The sequence below is a fragment of the Ochotona curzoniae genome, unplaced genomic scaffold, assembly GCF_017591425.1.
Source record: "Ochotona curzoniae isolate NIBS_2020 unplaced genomic scaffold, NIBS_Ocur_1.0 scaffold_1852, whole genome shotgun sequence".
Lineage (NCBI taxonomy): Eukaryota > Metazoa > Chordata > Mammalia > Lagomorpha > Ochotonidae > Ochotona > Ochotona curzoniae.
This window is the reverse complement of record NW_024467087.1, coordinates 14,974,586-14,993,326: the sequence shown is the minus strand read 5'-3', so window position 1 is coordinate 14,993,326 and position 18,741 is coordinate 14,974,586. Positions and strand designations below refer to the sequence as shown.

The window sequence follows — 18,741 nt, the reverse complement described above, 5'->3', positions numbered from 1 at the left end:
AAGGAAAGCATGAAAGAATCCATATTTCATATATTAGATTTTGTATCAGTAGGTAGGGAATTGGGCTTGTCATTATCAATAATTACAACAAATACTGAGTGCCTACTATGTGTTAAGCATTGTATTAAGCATTTATATTCATGTTTTCATGTAAGTCCCACATTAACACTGTGATGCTGCAATCTCTGAGGATTAGGGAAGTTACGTAGATTGCTGAAGGCCACCCAGAAAGTGAAGTGGCAGAGTTGGGCTTTAAAATCAAGCTGGGTGAACTCCAGATTCTAAGCTCTTCACCAGCATATTATACGATTCATCTTTTGGCATATGATAGGAGAAATCTTACCAGTGTTTATAAGGCTCTTTTCCAACAAAAAGTAATCTGAATGAGTGGATTTAATTTTCTTAGGGGACAGAAGCCTGTTTCTCACTGAGGTCTTGGAGGTGATAAAATGAAACAGAAATTTTCTCATTTTCAAACTGCATATGCAGAATAGTTCAAAAATCAAAGCAAGGAGTAAAAAAAAAATAACAAAATGTCTCCAAAGTCTAGCTTTTCAGGGCCTTGCAAAAGGCCATCAGGATAGCTTAAAAAAGAAACAAAGAAAAAAAGAAAGAAGGGAAAAAGAAAAACCTCAAAACACCGTACAACCCCCACAGTCAAAATTCTTTGAAGCATAGCTAAGGAAATGCAGTTTTTGGGTAGAAAGATCTCTGAGATAATTTACATGATCTAATTAAACTCCATGGTGACAGAAAAAGGAAAGTAAACATTAATTTGAAATATTAATATGATATTACTGTCACACATGAAAATGATGATGGCTGAAGTAATAACAGGGGCTCTTTGTGCCAAAAGACTCCCCATTCATAATTTGTAATTCCAAGGCATGGTTAACACATTTTTGCACAACTATAGGTGTAAGGAGTGCAATTCTTCCTGGAGTGGAAGCAGGTGCCAATCTTTTACATTGTAGAATCACTGTGGTGACAGTTACATAAAACATCTAGACACTGAGCATTGATTATCCTGCGACATATCTGACTGGCACGACAGTTGACACACTTATTTACTTTACTTCTATATTTAGAATTCTGTGCAGGTAAACTCTTTCACATAGATGACTGAAAAAAAAAAAATAAAATGTTATTGTGTGCCCAAAGCACTGATACTTAAAAACCCATAACATTCTCACTTTTACTCAAATTAAAGACAGAATTTTTATTGTTCTCTATAAAGGGCTATATTATTTGGTATTCTATTAACTAGATACTTATTCATCAGCAGCTTTTCAAAACTAAATAAATGAAGTTCTTCACACAGATCCTGAAGTCTTGTCTAGAGCCTGAAATACCCCCTAAAGCAGAAAGAATATATTAGTTCACGTTGAGTGTAGTTTTAATGTTCAATGTTTTCATCAGAAATTGGTGATCCACTGCCAACTCTGCATCAACATGGATATTTCATTAAGCACAACACATCATCTCTTCCTCAGGCAAGCCAGAGAGTATGACATCAAGAAGAAGAAAGGTATGTCTGACATTCTTCTTGCTTGCAGGCGGCTCTTTCATGGAGGAAGGCCTGATGTCATACTTCCAGGAAGTTCAGAAATGCAAAATGCCTTTACCTGTTGCATGCCTTGGAGCGCTTGCTGCAGGAACTTCAGCTGCTGTTCCTTGTTTGGGTCATCGTCTCTGTGGATTTTTCCTTGTTCTTGCTTGAGCAGTTCTACCTCATTCCGATAGGCATCGAGCTGCCAGCGGAGGCTGTCATTTTCTTCTTTGAGGGCTTCTGTCTGTGATACTAAGGCTAAATAATCAACATAAAATATTAACTTATGTGTGTTCAGATTTCTCTGTGGCTCATCTGGTGTTTTAAATTAATCTGTATAAAAAGCCTTTTAATGTGTAATTTTAGGTCTGTTTTTGTAGTTGAACCAAGATTCCAATGCAGGAAAGTCCTCCTCACGGTTCCTAACATATTTCTAGGTAGCATCAGTTACTTGTTTGAAATGTGGAAAAGTATAAGAGCCCTGAAATAGTAAATTATAGGAATAATTATCTTAAACTCACAACTGCCTACACAATCACTTTCCTGACAGATGCATTAAAAATGTATTGTTGGCTAGTGCTACAGAGAAAAGGTAAATGTAAAAACTAAGAAAAAAGACTTTTGATTTTAGATCCAACATTTAAACAACTTGAAAGTCTTTACTCTGTCTTAACAGTAAGTAAAAAGTTGCAATCACCAACTCTCCTATGTATCAGAGAAGTGAGGTCACGGGGCAAACTGTTGGTTTTTAAATTGGAGATACAGATGAATATAAAATCACCTTACTGGACCAGGAACCCATTAACCCAACCAGGGCCAGGAAGAAAAACTCAACTCTAATTGCCAAGTTGTAGGTGGCTTAGTGTGGATTAGTCCAGGAGTTAGAAACTCCAGGGGGACTCATTCCCGTGGGGAGGGCTCCCATGCTTTTGTTAGTAATATTTACAGGAGAACTACAGGTCCCACCTTGGGTTTCAAAGGAACCTCTCTTGGGTTTCTGGTATGAGGAGGGGAAAGAAGGCTTTTGAAATTTGAGATGCCAGGGAATTTTGCTCTTCTTAACAAGCTCTGTCCTTAGGAAAGTGTATCTCACAAGGGATTAACCTTCTTGGGTGGTATAAGAGCCTAACTGACCATGGACTAGAAGAGAAGCACCTAAGTCCAAGCCCTTCTAGTCCATGGTGGAAGGACTGAGAAGCACTGGCGAAGGTCATAGTCCGCGGGCATGGGCTCCCCAAAAGGTTGAGACTTAATTACAGGACTAGAGAACTCTTCCCTTTCCCAACATTTTTTCCAGCACAATAAATGTCTATTTGCCACTTTTGCCCAATACACCATCTCTGAATTCTAACAAACATTATAAGACACACCGAATACACAATTTGTGGCTACAACTATAGAGTGAACATCAGAAGCATACTCAGATATGGTATTGATATTGAAATCATCAGGTTATAAATTTAAAAGCAACACGATTAATATGCAAAGAGTTTTAATGGAAAAAGTAGATAATATGCAAGAACAGATAGGTCATATACAGAGATGGAAATTCTAAGAATCAAGAAGAATTGCTAGAGATTACTGACAAGCACAGTATCAGCAAGGAAGAATGCCTTTGATAGGCCAGTAACAGATTGACATGGCTGAGAGTCTCTGAATGTGAGGACGTGACAATAGAAGCCTTTAAGAATAAAACCCATCTTAGTTCATATAGTTTATGTAGGATGTTATAATACAATATCATGAACTGGGCAGCATATAAACAGTCATTTATTTCTCATAGTCTAGTAGCTAGGAAGTCTAAAATCAAGGTATCTGAATTTTAGAGTCTGGTGATTACCGACTTTCTGGTTTATAGGTGGTGCCTTCTAGCTGTGTGCTCACACCACAACAGGCAAAGCAGTTCTCTGGGGTCTCTTCTATATGGAAACTAATCCTTGCAAGTACTCTCCCCAAAGTCCTATTTCCTAATAGTATTGTACTGGCAATTAGGTTTCAACACATGAATTTTTTGGTTCACAAACATCTAGACTATAGCGAAAGCAGAAAACAAATGATTTAAGAGAGTAACAATACATCCAAGAACTGTAAGACAATTACAAAATGTGGAAACACACTGATGGCAAGACAAGGAGAAGAAAGAAACAAAAAACAGTATTTGAAGCAGAAATGACTGAAAATATCCCCAAGCTAATGTCAGAAACCATGCCATAGATCCAGGAATCTTAGACAATATCAAACAGGGTAAAGGGCAAAAAAACCCCGCCTAGTAGTTAGGCATATCACACTCAAACTATAGAAAATCAGATTAAAAAAAACCCAAAAAAGCAAGAAATAAAAATTTAAACATGTAAGAGCAAATATAAACATTATATCTGACTTTCAGAAATTACATAAACAAGAAAGAAAGTAGAATGAAATATTTAATCAGTCAAAAGATCCAAGTTAAACATTACTGTAGTATATGCATAACTTCCCTATGAAACTAAACATACTTTTTCCATGCAATCCAGCAATCATGCTGCCTGGCATTTTTATCCAAAAGAACTACAAACAAACATTCACATAAAAGCTTGCACACAATATTTTCACAACACTTTTTTTTTGGTAATTGCAAAAACTTGGAAGCAACAAAGATGTCCTCTGGTAGGCAAATTGACAAGTAAGTTGTGGTATATACAGATACCAGGATAGTATTTATTGCTAAAAGGAAATGAGTTTCAAGCCATGAAAAGACATAAAGGAAACTTATGTGCATAGTACGAAGTGAAGGAGCCAATCTGGGAAGACTATATACTATACATTTTAAACTGTATGAAATACTGGAAAAGGAAAAATTGTGGACATAGTAAAAAGATAAGTGGTTGCCATTGTTCAGCCAGGAGGGAGGGATGAACAGGTGGAGCACAGAAGAGTTTCAGGGCAGAGAAATTATGATCTATGATACTATAATGACAGATGTTTATATATTTCTCAAAACGCATAGAATGTATACCATCAAGAGTGAACCCTAATGTAAACTGTAATGATGAGTCAATACTGGTTTCTTGTCTGTAACAAATGTACCACTTTCCTGAGAGAGGCTGACAGTGCGGGGAGAATGTATTTCTGTAGGGAGCATACAGCAACCCCCTACTTTCTGCTCAGGTTTGCTACGAATCTAAAATTGCTCTAAACAAAGTTTATTAAAAATGCATGGGGATAAAAAAACCTTGGTTAAATTTGCTTGGTTAAACCATGCAACTTCACATGGGTTGCATGGGTTTCCAGATGCAAGGGAGACTCAGACATTTCAGTATGGCATACCAACTCCTTATAACTAATTTTTAGTTTTTTTTTTTTTTTTTACTGTGATCATACATATTTTGTGTCTTTGAAAAGAAATCCAGTGCATACAAGCTCGGCTTTGTAGCATTCTAATTAATATTTACTTTTACTACTTCTTCAAGTGGTTGGGATATTTTTTCACTGGACAGGCAGTAATCCTAGCAATCACAACACGCAAAGATGATGCTACAAGTGAAGATGATTGTATATAGCAAACTGTACAAAAGAGGGGACAGCAACTATTTGCAGACAGTGGAAGAGCATTTGGTTTGGGTCAGAAGTCAGTGAGACCTAGCACATAGGTTACTCTGTAATCAATCCCCATAGATGGAGAGTTACTTACATCTGCTTTAGTTCGCATGTTTATCCTGGAGCAGTCCACATGGCTCAACACAAAATAGCGACATTTTCTTTTCTGCACTGCAGGCCTGAGACTATACCTACTTAATTTCTATATGTCAGATGGAGACACATGGGCAAGAAAAGGGCAGAGATGCAGAATGCTTAAAATCATATTCTCCAGTCTAAATATGAAAACATTTTCCCTCGGAGAAAATGAGTAGGAGAGACTGCCTCTGTGTAGGAGGAGAGGGCATGCTGCCGGGCATCTAGGGACTGGCAGTCGAGTGACAGGAGGTAATAATTGTTTCAGTTTGGACTTGTCATTAAGTAAAAAAAAAAAAGTAATCACCTATAATGCTACCGAGAGCATCTTATCTACAAAGGGTATTTCCTGCTCTCTGAAATGAGGGTTTTTGTCACTTTAATGAGGACACCAAGTCTTTCCTTTAACAGACTTAATATTAATTAGGCCTATTTCTGATGTTAGAGTCCTTTGTACATTGCCAGAATGTCGAAGAGTTCAATATTACCTTTTAATAATATGTTTGAGCAGGTGAATCCATGTGTCCTCATACCAAGTAGCATAATACAGTAGCACATTCATATCCTGCCATCATTAGTCCTCGTCTTCTCCTTTTGGACTCTTTTGTAGGTGTGAAAAATGTTTCTCTTTATGAGGATTACCCCTCAGATGAGAAGACAGCCAGTTCATCATGGCAATATGAAAGTGTGAAGGCAGCTGTGAACACCTTCTGCAGAAGTCACGAAGAGCAAAATCTAAGATACATTTTTTTAAAAGAACTTATTTATTGTTATTGCAAAGTCAAATATACAAAGAGGAGGAGAGACAGAGAGGAAGATCTTCAATCTGATGATTCACTCCCCAAGTGGCTGCAATGGCTGGCGCTACACTGATCTGAAGCCAGGAGCCCACACGGGTGCAGGGTCCCAAGGCTTTGGGCTGTCCTCGACTGCTTTCCCAGGCCCCAAGCAGGGAGCTGGATGGGAATTGGGGCCGCCAGGACATGAACCTGTGTCCATATGGGATCTCGGCGCGTGCAAGACGAGGACTTTACTCCCTAGGCTACTGTGCTGTGTCATCAGATATGGTTTTGTATAACAAAAGATCAATACAGATTTTGTGCCACTAAAAACATTAATGTCTAGGTTTCCTCAGTGGTACAAGAAAAACAAAGCAATAGAAGCAAATTGAGGCAGGCAGTCATGCGGGAGATGCTTAAAATGTTACACAATTTTAGAAGGAAGAATGTCAAACATTCCTCTAAAGGCTGATAAAAATGCACTAGGGGGCTGATTTCCAAAAGAAAAAAAATCAAAGAGAACGAGTGCAAAGAAAAAGGGAAAACATATAAGGATGAACCACTGGGATGGTAGCAAGTTGGTTCAGGCAAAGTCTCCATTCCCCTGACCTTGCTTTACTTGCTTTGTTGTCTCTATTCCAATCAGGTTCCATTAGTATGGAAGCACTTGGTACCTCACTGTTTCTCTCCTGAGATCTTCACATCCCCCTGTTAAACACAGAATTCTCAACTGTCAATTATCTCACTGCCTCTCATTACCTCAATACTCCCTTTGCTTTCCTTGCTGGAACCTTTGATTTCAGAGTGGAAGTCTCACCAAGCCACTGATTGCTTTTTGGCTAACATTTCATTGCTGACTCATTAGCACAAGCACCCTGAACTCATGGTCACTGACTTCAATTTTCTTTACTCCTTTCTAGGAAGTTGCAAAGCTAATGCAACAATACCAACACTGACTCCCGTGGGCCCTTGCTGACAGCACCTCTCACCGATTCCCTTGGCTCATACTGCCCACAGCAGTTGCCCAGATTTGTTTCTCTTTCCTCATGGTCTCATTTCTGAATCAGTCTGTAATCAATGGATGACAATGGAGAAGCCCGGGCTACCCGCATGTTTCCAGGTTCCCTGTTCTTGTCTGAGAGGAAGAAGGTTCTTCCTTTTATAAAGCCAACTCCCCCTGAATACGGATCACTTTCTTTTCTTTTCCAGAATCCACTTGCATAGTTACCTATATGTATCCTTCCGTTTTCTAACATCTTCAACTTCATCTTCCAGGTGATTTGTTTCTTTTGTTGACTGACAACAACAAAACCCCTTAATTTTAAAATTATCAATTCTAGACTTCAATTACACGATACCCTTATTTCCACGTTTAGTTTACTAACCAGCTTCTTGATCAGTAGTTTGTTTTGGTCTACTTTTCTCCTTTGTTAATGCCATGTACTCTATCTTCTAACTCTATTAATTTACTAAATTGGCCTCTGCTTAATGTTATTTCTCTCAATTCCTATTTTCTTTATAAGATCTGATAATACTGGTTATTCCCTACTTCCATATAATCTCCTGGTTTCCACACTCTAGTCTTCCAGTTTTCTTGCAGCCTCTCTGACTGTTCTTTTGATAGCCCCTCTTAAAGCCCCCTCTTTCCTTCTCTCTTAACAAGGTATCTCCCCAAAGTTTTCTACTTAGCTCTTTATATTCTTCCACTTTCATTTATCCATATCCTAAGGAATTCAGCCAATACTTTTATACTACTCTTTTATTCCTTCTAATTTCTTCAACTTCGACTGGAGTATAATTTTTTCTGCCTATCTGCTAATTACCTATTATCTGAGGCTGATCTCACATTCTACAAGTCATTGTGACTATTCTGTCAGTTCTACTGTGATGAGTTGAACTATATTCACCTCTCCCCCCCAAAAAAGATATCATATTCTGCAAGTCAATGTGACTATTCTGTCAGATCTACTGTGATGAGTTGAATTATATCCACCTCTCCCCTCAAAAAGAGATGTCGAAGCTCTCATAATGTAACCATGTTTGGAGAGTCTTTACAGAGGTAACAAATTAGAGTGAGATTAAGGTGGGTCCTGATCATTATTTAAACAAAGGCAAAAACTAGACACAGAGACAGACAGACAGACACACACACACACACACACACACACACACACACCGAGAATGCTATGTGAACATGAAGGCAGAGACGGAGGTGATTCATCCACAAGCAAAGGAACATCAAGTATTGCTAGCAACCGTTCACAAGCTGAGAAAGGGGCATGGAAAAGATCCTTCCTTACAGCCCCTGGAAGAAATCAGCCTTGATGATTCCTTGATCTTGGACATCTATCCTCCAGTTTTGCGATAACAAACTTCTGTGGCTAAGTCTTCTAGAATGTGGTATTTTACAATGGCACACATGGTGAACTAATGCAATCAGTCTTCCAGATCTTTCCTTTTCTTAAACATCTATAGCCAATTGGCCATGAAAGACCTTAGGCTAGTCCTCTAAAGAAAAAGAAAGTTGCAGGGCAGTGATACTGCATTACCAAGGTCTGAGGTCAGCAAGGCCAGAGCCCCAGAGAGCCCACATTCCTAAGATAATGAGTTCAAGGAGCTTATGTACTTGGCCAGATGTTCTGCTCTCCTCCTCCTCCTGAGCATGTGAGGATGCACCTGAGGAACTCCTGGCTGGGATGGTGATTAGTTAGCAAACAACAAGGGGAATGGCCCCTGGGTGGATCAAGTTGACCTGAAACGATTCCCCAGATGAACAAAAGCCACCATAACGGGCACTAAGCTGTTCTTTCTTGGAGGAGAAATACCCCCATTTCATTAGGGAAGATTCCCTTTGCTCCCTGCTTTAAAAACACTTCTATGTGTATCTTTATGCATTCTCACTTTGCCTTGTCTACCTTCTTCATCCTGGTCTAAACTGTGCTGGATGCAGCACATGGTACTTGTGTTTCTCCACCATTTACACATTTATTTATTCAATTTTTTATCCTCCAATAAACATCATGCTTATTTCCCTCTTTGAGTCTTGATCTTTCCAATTCCCTCCCCATCAAGATGCTTTTTTCTTTCTTCCTTTCATCCACATCCAAACCTGTTCATCTTTAAATACCTGGATCAATTTCCACTGGCTGTGACTACTCTGACCCATAGTAATATCTCTTGCCCTTGCTGCATTCAAATCAGTACTTCCAGATTTACACCAAGTGATATTTCTTATATTTTAAGTGCAGTTACATATATTTACATCTTTATTTTCATCAGTGCTTAAATGATTAAACTATTCCATAAAAAGATTATTCATTTGAAAGGCAGAGTTACAGAGAAGGGAAAAACATACACACATGACACAAACACACACACACAACACACACGCATGTGTTCACAAAGGGATCTTCCTTTTGCTGGTTTACTCACCAAATGGCTGTACCAATTGGGGCTGGGTCAGGCTGAAACCAGGAGCCTGGAACTCCTTTAGGGTCTCACACATAGGTGCAAGGGCAGAAGTATTTGTGCATCATCTGCTGGTTGTCCAGATGCATTATTAGAGAGCTGTATTGATAGTACAGCAGCCAGGACCTGAACCAATGCCCATATGGGATGCTAGCACTGCAGGCAGTGACTTAACCCACAGTACCACAACACCAGCCTTTGATTAAACACTTAACGTGAGGATAACAGAAACTGGTTGGATACTGGGTGAAAAGAAAAGAGAAAATTTTGGCTAGAACAACTAGAATGCTTAGTCTCAATATTTTTTGCAAAAGTGCTCCTTGAACCACCAGCACCTAAGTCATTTAGGACACCAACAAAATGAATATTCTCAAACTTTATTACAGACCTACAATATGAGATTTGACAGCCTAGAAACTTGAATTTTGAAAGGTAACTCGAAAGATCTTTTTGTTCTACCAACTTTGAGAACGACAAGTTTAAGAAAGGAGACAACAGATGCTGAAAGGAAGCAATTTTTCATGTTTTCTGAATACGTGCACTTTTTTGTTATGGCTACAAATAGCATGACAATTTCACAGTCATGACTTACTATGATGTAAGTCTCCTTCTTTAACTCTCTGAGCAGAGGAGACCTTTCTTCCATGGCAAGAATAGTTTAAGGACTGGATCACAAAAAGGGACTGACAAACACATAGTCTCAGGAAGAAGAGGGATTCTGTGGCAGTCCAGAAGAGGTAGCTTGAACTGCTACTTTGGTTTTAATTTTTCTGTGAAAGAAAATTCTACCATAAACATACTGTATGCATGAATGTATGTATGTATGGAGAGAGGGGAGAAAAACCACTCAGATCCAGTTGGCTCTATTTCTTAGTTGTAAAACCAGATGGTGGCAAAAACATGTAGCTGATGTAGATAAAAACTGAGGACTCTCTCAGTGGCTCACAGAGAGCAGGATTTCTACAGCTGAGTACTACAGAAGCAAGATAGCAGAATTAGATACGATCGAGAGAAAGAAAAATGCACAAAAGTCCTTGAATTAAAACGAATTGAAACCTTCTGGGAGAACAGCTATTTGGTAAGCTCCATTAAGTCTATTGTAGATAGCTTTATTTGACAAAGCAGCATCCTGGCATGTGGAACAGGAAAGAAAATAGCTCTAAGATGATCTGTCAGGGAGTTTCTAGTCTCTAAAGGAATAAGATTCTGTGCAGTAGCCAATACCGCTTTTAACTCAAAAGAGATACAGAAGCAAAATGCAATTATATAACCCTAGTAAGTGCATTCAATCTGAATCTCCCACACACCCTTCTCCTCCCCAAATAACTCGTCAAATGCAGCAATTTATCAAGTGGATGCTCAAACTTATGGCTGCATTTATTTCATGGTAGCACTGGATACACATTGTATACAATACAGTAGAGGTTCAGGTGGAAGCAATCACTGAAGTTAAAGATTAATCAGCTATAAAACATACTAGCTAAGCACTTAAATAATCTGAATAGCTCTGTTGTCTGTTTTAATTATGAGTTTTTAGTATCTATTTGCAGTAATTAGTTCACTATTCTGCAGATGCTAACTACTGATTATGAAGGGTTTAGCCAACAGACAGCAGTTTGTACATTTTAGGACCTAATATATGGGGAAATAAACAAAATTCAGATATAACAACTAATAAATGTCTTTTAAAATAGTCTGACTTGGCGATTTTCTTTCCTTACTGGCTCTGTTCACAAGATAACGTTCTCACTAACAACACAGTGGGTGCAGAGCTCCTGACTTCAATATATATAGGTATTGGAACCAGACATTCAGATTTGCATTATTATTCTCTCTCTCTCTCCCCCGCCTCTCTCATACACATACACATACTCACAGGAGACAATAAAGCACTATATCTCCGATCTTTAGCACAGTGCTAAGCAGATAAATGACTAGTGAAATAGTTTAACCATTGCAAAATCCCTGTTTTTACAAGTGAGGGAGCTGAGGTTTAGTGGAATAGAAGTTCCTTCTAGGTCAAGGAGGAAAAAGCAAAAGCAGTGATGAGAACTTGTGTTTTGTAATTTTAGTTTCAGTGTTTTTTTCCATTGTGCCTTTTCACAATCAAACTTGTAAGTTTGTCTGAACATTTTCCTACAAATACTGGCCTTTTGGCTATTTCATTCTCCACCATGACATCTAAGACAATTTCTTATGAAACTGAAGTCAATGTTGTTGTCCTGTTGTTCAAAAATTTCCCAATGGCAGCCCTTGTGACCCACATTGTAGCCTCTGGCTCACAGTGGCATCCTGACTATACAAGAACAAATGTCTTTACCAAAACAACTGTTTGTGAACTCTTGTTTGTTTCCCAGTATGCCCCCAAGTAATCACAACGGAAGGCAGCAAATAGACTGTCACAAGCTGCAGATCCTATGCATTAGTGTATAAATTTTCTTCTAATTCTTTTAATACAAATAGTTAATGTTATAAAGACACATTTGTCACAAATGTTTATGTCTATCCTTATAGGTTTTTACCATAAATCATATAACTTCTTTTTGTTTGTTTTTAATAATTTTTACTTGCTTATTTGAGAGTCAAAAGTAGATAGATAGATAGCTAGATAGATTCATAGACAAATTCATAGACAGAATTTTCCTGTTTCCTGGATCGCTTCTGGCTGTTGCTGAAGCTGGGAGCTGTAAATTCAATCCAGGTCTCCCATTACTATATTTTCCATATTTGTTTGTGTTAACATTCAAATCTTAAAAATGTATTATTAATTTTTAGGTATCAATGATATAGGGATCTATCTATCTTCCCTAAAAGGTTAGCATCTATCTATCTATTTATGTTTTTGTTCTATTTCTATTACAACAAATATTAGTAGGTATAAACCAAACATGGAAAGAACAATGTTTCATACAAACCCAGAACTTTTTGGAAAGTAAGTACACTATATGTGTATATATATATTTGTAATTTGAAAGGCAGAGAGACATATAGAGGAGGATGGAGCCAGACACATACTCTATCTACTGGTTTTGTTCTCAAATACCCCAAACAGCCAGGACTGAGTGAAGCTTAAGTCAGGAGCTTGATACTCAATTCAAGACTCCTATGGGGTGGCAGGGACCCAGTTACTTGATTTGTCATCCCTTCCTCCCAGGGTGTACCTAAGCAGGAGGCTGCCATTGGAAGTGGAATTGGACTCAAACCTAGCCACTCCAACATGGGGTGGAGCTGTCTCAATGGTATCTTAAACACTGCTAATTTTATGTTTTGAAAGTACACTCTTAATTAGACACTTGTAGGGAAGAGGGGAAAGAAATGGAGACCACAGAAAAGCCTATGGTCACAGTGCTGATATGTACTGACCAGCATGTACATGTATGGCCTCGCCAATTACTTCTAGTTGATGCCCAGTCTTGTGGGTTGATGCCCATGGAAGACTTGAAAATACCACCCCTGTGAGTACATGCTGATTAAACAAAGCAAGGCAGAATCATCGTTACCTGATTCCTCAGTTTCTTTTGTTTCTGTTGTTTCTTCTATTTCATCATCAGACATTTCCATTTCTTCTTCTCGTCTGATTCCCATTAGCTCATCATTATGAATGTTCCGAATTTCCTGAGGTGAAAAGTTAGGTTAGTTGTATTGAAGTACTGAAAATGTTAAGGAAATGAACATAGTTAAGGATACAATAAAGCAGCTTTTAAATGGCATTTTCAAATCACCCCTCAGAGTATGTTTAAGGAAAGGGCAAAGAACATGTTGAGACCATGACAGTTGCACTGGAAAAAAGTAGATTTGCATTACACTCTTTGTTTCACGTGAATCTTTCTGTCCAGACTCACAAGTTCTACCAGCCTTGATTTTGGTCTCCCTCCTAAACCAGAAAGTTCCTCTAGTCAGGAAAAATCCCCTACACTGTACATGGCCTACTAGGTTTTCCCTTAAGCATTCTGCCATTTTTACTTTCCCATTGCTGCTTGTTATTCTCTTTTCTGTTATAGTTTTACTTAATATAACTGTTGAACTATTTTTTCATAGTTTCACAAGTCATAGAGAAATGAACTCTCATTGGCAAACTGCTACTAGGCTAATTCTCCACATGGATAATACCTATAATCTTTGGACAAAACAAAGCCTATAAATTTTGTGGCATTAGAGAGTGAAAAGTTAAGCATATTCTGAAGATCAACTGAAGAAGAGAAAAGACAGAGTGAGACAGAGACAGAGATTAAAACTCTGCACATAAAATCCATTTAAATTTCTGCATTAACCCTGGTCCACAAAAGCATAGGGCAGATTTCAAACAGCATAGCTAAGGCTAAAAGAACTAAAAACAGCTTTAAGTTGCTTAGTCCACAGACAGAATATTCAGACTGAATTCAACCAAGTGAATTGATAATTAAAGAAAAACAAACAAAAAACCCAAAACCATAGTCAACATTCCCCAAAAGAACATAACAGAATCCAGAGTCTTAATAACATAATATTCAGAAAATATTAATACTATTTTAAAAATCCCGTATTACTTGACATTCAAAGAATGAGATGGTCCATTTCCAAGAGAAAGGGGAATGAGCAGAGGCCAACTTTGAAATGATCTAGATGTGTAATAAAAAGACAAAGAAGTAAAACAGCTATTGTAACTCTGCTCATGAATTAAAAGAAAAATGCTCATTATGAATGAAAAGATAGGAAATCTGAGCAGAGTAATAGAAACTGCAATAAAATGAGCCTAGGTTCTTTTGTCTGGAAATAAAAGTAATCAAGAGTTCTTTTTAGAAGTTGCTATTCTTCAGCTGATTTATCCCATCTTTTTATTCATTAGAGCATATTTGCTTTATATAATAAGCATAATTATGATAGCTGCTTTAATTCTTTGTCTGCTAATTACTACATCTGGGTAATTTTAGGTCTGAAAAGCACAATATCTCAATATATGAAATGAAATAATTGGATGAGCCTAAAATAGAATAAAGATAAAAGAACAAAGAGAGAACTTAAAGATAAATATATTCAATACAAACATATTCAATCTGAAAAACAGAACAAAAGATCTGTTCAAACCAAACAGTGCCTTAGGCACTCATAGGATGGCAAGCAGAGGTATAACATACAAGTAAATGGAATCCCAGAGAGAAGAAAGAGAATAATTTTAAAGAGCCCAGAGAACTCCTAGCAGGATATGTATGGAAAAAGCATTTCTAGGAACATAATTGTCAAATTGCAGAAAGTTAAAGATGAAAAGAAATCCTATCCAGAGAAAAATACCACATTATATCCTATACAGAGAAAAATATTTGAAAGGTATGTCTTCTTGCAGAAACAATAAAGTCCAAGAGCCAGTGGAAATGTATTTTGAAAGTTCAAATTTCTTTAAAGTTTCAAAATAAACATATTTATTTACTCAGAATTCCATAGTTGGAGGAAAATTCAAGAATGAAGATAAAATTATATTTTCAGACAAAAATACATGCAAAAATTCATAATGAAAAGACTTGCTCTGTAACCAATGCTGAAGAAAGTTTTTCAGGCAAAAGGAAAGCGCTACTAGAATGTAAGCACAGATCTTTAGGGAGGTATTGACCTTTAGGGAGGAACAATTGAAATGATCAGAACCAGACTGGAAATCACAGTTAAAAAAAAAAAGTAAGGCTGAGAACCGTGTACTTGGAAGCAGCTTGTACCACTAGGTGCCTGTCAAAGGCGCCTTAGCATTGAGCAGAGTATTCGCTGTCTATGTTAGCCCCGGCTGGGCTGTCACACAAGATGCAGTCTAAGGTGTTCGGTGAAAACTGCCTCTATTTTGAGGGATTATGATGATTTCATCTTAAAAAGTTTTTTTACTAATTTATTTCTATTTATTTGAAAGGCAGATGGATAGACAAGAGACAGCCAGAGAAAAATCTTCATTCATTGCTTTACGTGCCAAATATGTGCAACAGGACTGGCCAAAGCACCCAAGCACCGAGTCAGGAACTCCCTGGGGATCTCTCACCTGGCTGGCAAGCAATCAAATACTTGAGCCATGATCCACTGCCTTCTAGGGTGTGCTTTACAAGAAACTGGAACTGGAGGCAGAGCCGGGGCTGGAATGCAGACACTCTGATATGGGATGTGGACACTTCATATAGATTTCTTTACAATCAATGTTCTAACTAGTAATGAGCTCAACTCATATCTTCCTTCTAAGTGACTTTTGTCAGGAAGAAATAACGCTTCTTACTTCTACCCATTTTTTAAAAACTGAAAGTAAGTAAGCAGCTCTTTAAAAATAAGAGCTTCCCGTCCCCCCTACAAAAAAAGTGAGCCACTCAAGATCATCACTGCTACTTAAGAAATAATATGAAAATCAGATTCTAGCATAGCAACTTCCATGTGCTACAGGGACATTACTTAAATAGAAGATAATAATGACTTGTTTGAAAAAATGAACTTTAAAGGGCTGTGCTGATTTTGTCTTATTCAAACTCACTGCACAGAGAACAATAAAGAAATTTCTCATTTTTGTGAAGTTATTCTGTCTCAGAAGTCTAGTTTTCAGTCATTATCAAAGCTCCTACTGGAAAGGTGATTATAATAATGTTTGGCACAGGCAAATTTGGATATTGCACAACTTATTGCATTAGGAAAAGTCATGATTTCCTAGTTGCCTAACGAAAATATAGATTGTAGGAGGATAGAAGCAGAGACCAACTTTCAATTCACCAATGCATCACTTAACCTCAGGAATGTTACTGTATTTCTCAAAAGAGTAAATTGTGTTCCTTCTATGGAAGAATCTCATGTAGGGAGATATGAGAGCTACAACATGTCCTGAGCTGCTCAGCATCCACAAAGCATCTTCCTGCTTCGAGCTGGGTGGGCAAGCAACAACAATCTCTTCTAAGCTATATCAGAAAAGCTCAATATGTTTGTGTTATGGTTTATCTAGAGGCCTTTCACATCTTCAAAAATCCCTAGAGACATAACAGATCTACGGGCAAGTGTTTATCTGAACGTCTCAAAATACTTCAGGAACATGAATTACTAGCTGCTTTATCCAAAAATGAGATGAGTGTAAGAAAAAGTAAGAATGTTGCTCTAAGTTGTTCAGTCAGTTAGGCAAAGTGGCAGAGCCCAATAACCAATCCTTTTTAGCTATAAAAAAAATTAAGGCCCAGATCATTATTCTCTAGAAACAGCCAATACTATGTCAGATGAATGGGTTAAAGGGCAAAGAGAACTGCAGAGGTTGTGGAGTGTGATACAATGGTAAATGTATGTGGAGCATTTAGCAAATTAATGCATTCCTGGAAAAAGTGGGCGAGATTTTCCTTCTTGAAAACTTTACCATTACAATACTGGATATCTGAGGTACTAACCACCCTCATTCTCCAGTTGGATGAACAAAGGTCTGCTTTAGGAAGAACCCTAACAAATACTTTTAGATTGAAGGACTGAAAGGCAGCATATACAGGACTATGTCAGAACATTAGTGGGAAAATGAAATGTTAAGTTTGGGATGAGTGCTGTGCCACAGAGTGAAGATGCTGCTTGGGTCTCTGAGTTGCCCTATCAGAGTGCCTCAGCTGATGTCTGCTCTATGCTTTTATTCCAGCTTCCTGCTAATGCATATCCTGAGCAGTAGAAGACGATGGTTCAAGTACCTGATCCCTGCCACCCATGTGGGAGATCCTGACAGAGTTCTAGGCTCTTGGCTTCAGCCCTGGAAGTTGTGGGCATTTGGGGCATGAACCAGTGGATGGCCAATCCCTTGACTGTTTCTGTTGCTCTTTTAAAAATAAATAAATAATAAATTAAAAAGCCACCAATTAAAAAAAGATAACTGTCTTGCTGCACAGGTGTTTTTCTTAATGGACATTTTCTATCAACTTTCTGAAGACATTTCATAACTGAGGAATGTACTGTATCTAGCTTGGACATAGGTGCAGGCAGGGAGAGGACTCTGGGCCACTGAGGTGCAGAGAGGGAAGGAAATAGCCGCCTCCTAGATTTGTTCCAATTCCTTGACCTTTGGATACAGTGCTGGAACCAAAGGGGGTGGGCAAAGGTGTGCAAGAATAATTTTCAACATTTTACCTTTCTAAATCTATACCTGAAACTGACTGGGTCACATCATGATTAACTGCATGTAAAGAGGTAAGAATCCTTCCAAAGTTCCCATGTCACTTTCGTGGCCTATTGTACATCTTTGGTGTTTTTCATTTCAATAGTGACCTGTTAGTTCCTGAAACACATTATAATGACTTTTAATCTTCTTAATGAATTTCTTTTCCCTGAAGCTTAGAAATTCACACATCACTCCACAATGGAGGACAGAACACATCCACACAGAATAAAAGTGAAACATGAAATTAAAGAAAATGCATGAAAAGAATCACTTCTGTACCAGTAGACATTATTGATTTCTTACCAAGTAAGCAAATCATAAATCCTTACACATTAATTACCAACTCTAGTTTCACAAAAATTTATGTGGACTTAAATTCATTTTATTCACATTTTATGATAGAAACATTATTACTAGAAAAGCAAATTTCCTTACTGAATGTGTGACAAGATTCTATTTAGCCAGACTTTCAACAGTAACAGGAAACTTGGTAGAAAAGGAGCTAGAGAAGGCTTTGAGAAGGAGCAGAGGAGATGAAGATAGTTTCTGTACTTCTGAAGAATTTGATTTTGAGATATCTTTTAATACAATGAAGCAAACTGCAACACAGGTTTTTTCTCGATCAATGTCTATTGTATGATATATCATGCAAATACAAATTAGGTTGATCTAAATTGGGTTATTATGTTTTTTGATGAGTAAAAGTCAATAGCTAGTTTTAGTGCAAATGAATTCCCAGCAAGAGTATGTAGATGACTTGAATATCTATTTTTAAGCAGTTCTTCACGGTTTGGAACAGTAGGTTGGAAAATTTAGAAAGTTCCTTTAGCAATCATTTTACTTTATAAGAAGATTGGCATTATTAAGTACCCTTCCCTCCTGCTGTCTCTATCTAGGGCTCTGGTTTTTATTTATATGTCTTCTAGGTTTTAGTCTTTAATTTATGGCAAACTTGAGAGAAACATAAACGTTTTAAAGGATTTTGTAGAAACAGTGTTTGTACAACACACAGAAGTACCAGTAAAGTCTCTGTAGACACTAACTTTCAGCAAGGAGAAGCACTTTCAGCTTTTCTCACTGCCCTTTTCAATTGTAACTCAAAAAGTTCATGTAAAATAAGAGAA

General features: G+C 37.7%; 1 protein-coding gene across 1 annotated transcript in view; it reads right to left on the bottom strand.

Annotated features, from left to right (window-relative positions):
- The window catches only part of ENOX2 (ecto-NOX disulfide-thiol exchanger 2), a 157,489-nt gene that overhangs the window by 11,180 nt on the left and 127,568 nt on the right, over nt 1-18,741 (bottom strand). The window contains exons 8-9 of the mRNA XM_040999967.1: nt 13,008-13,122; nt 1,626-1,801 (exon numbers count right to left, since the gene is read on the bottom strand). Coding sequence (XP_040855901.1) covers nt 1,626-1,801; nt 13,008-13,122 — 291 coding nt within the window. The remainder of the gene's footprint in view (nt 1-1,625; nt 1,802-13,007; nt 13,123-18,741) is intronic.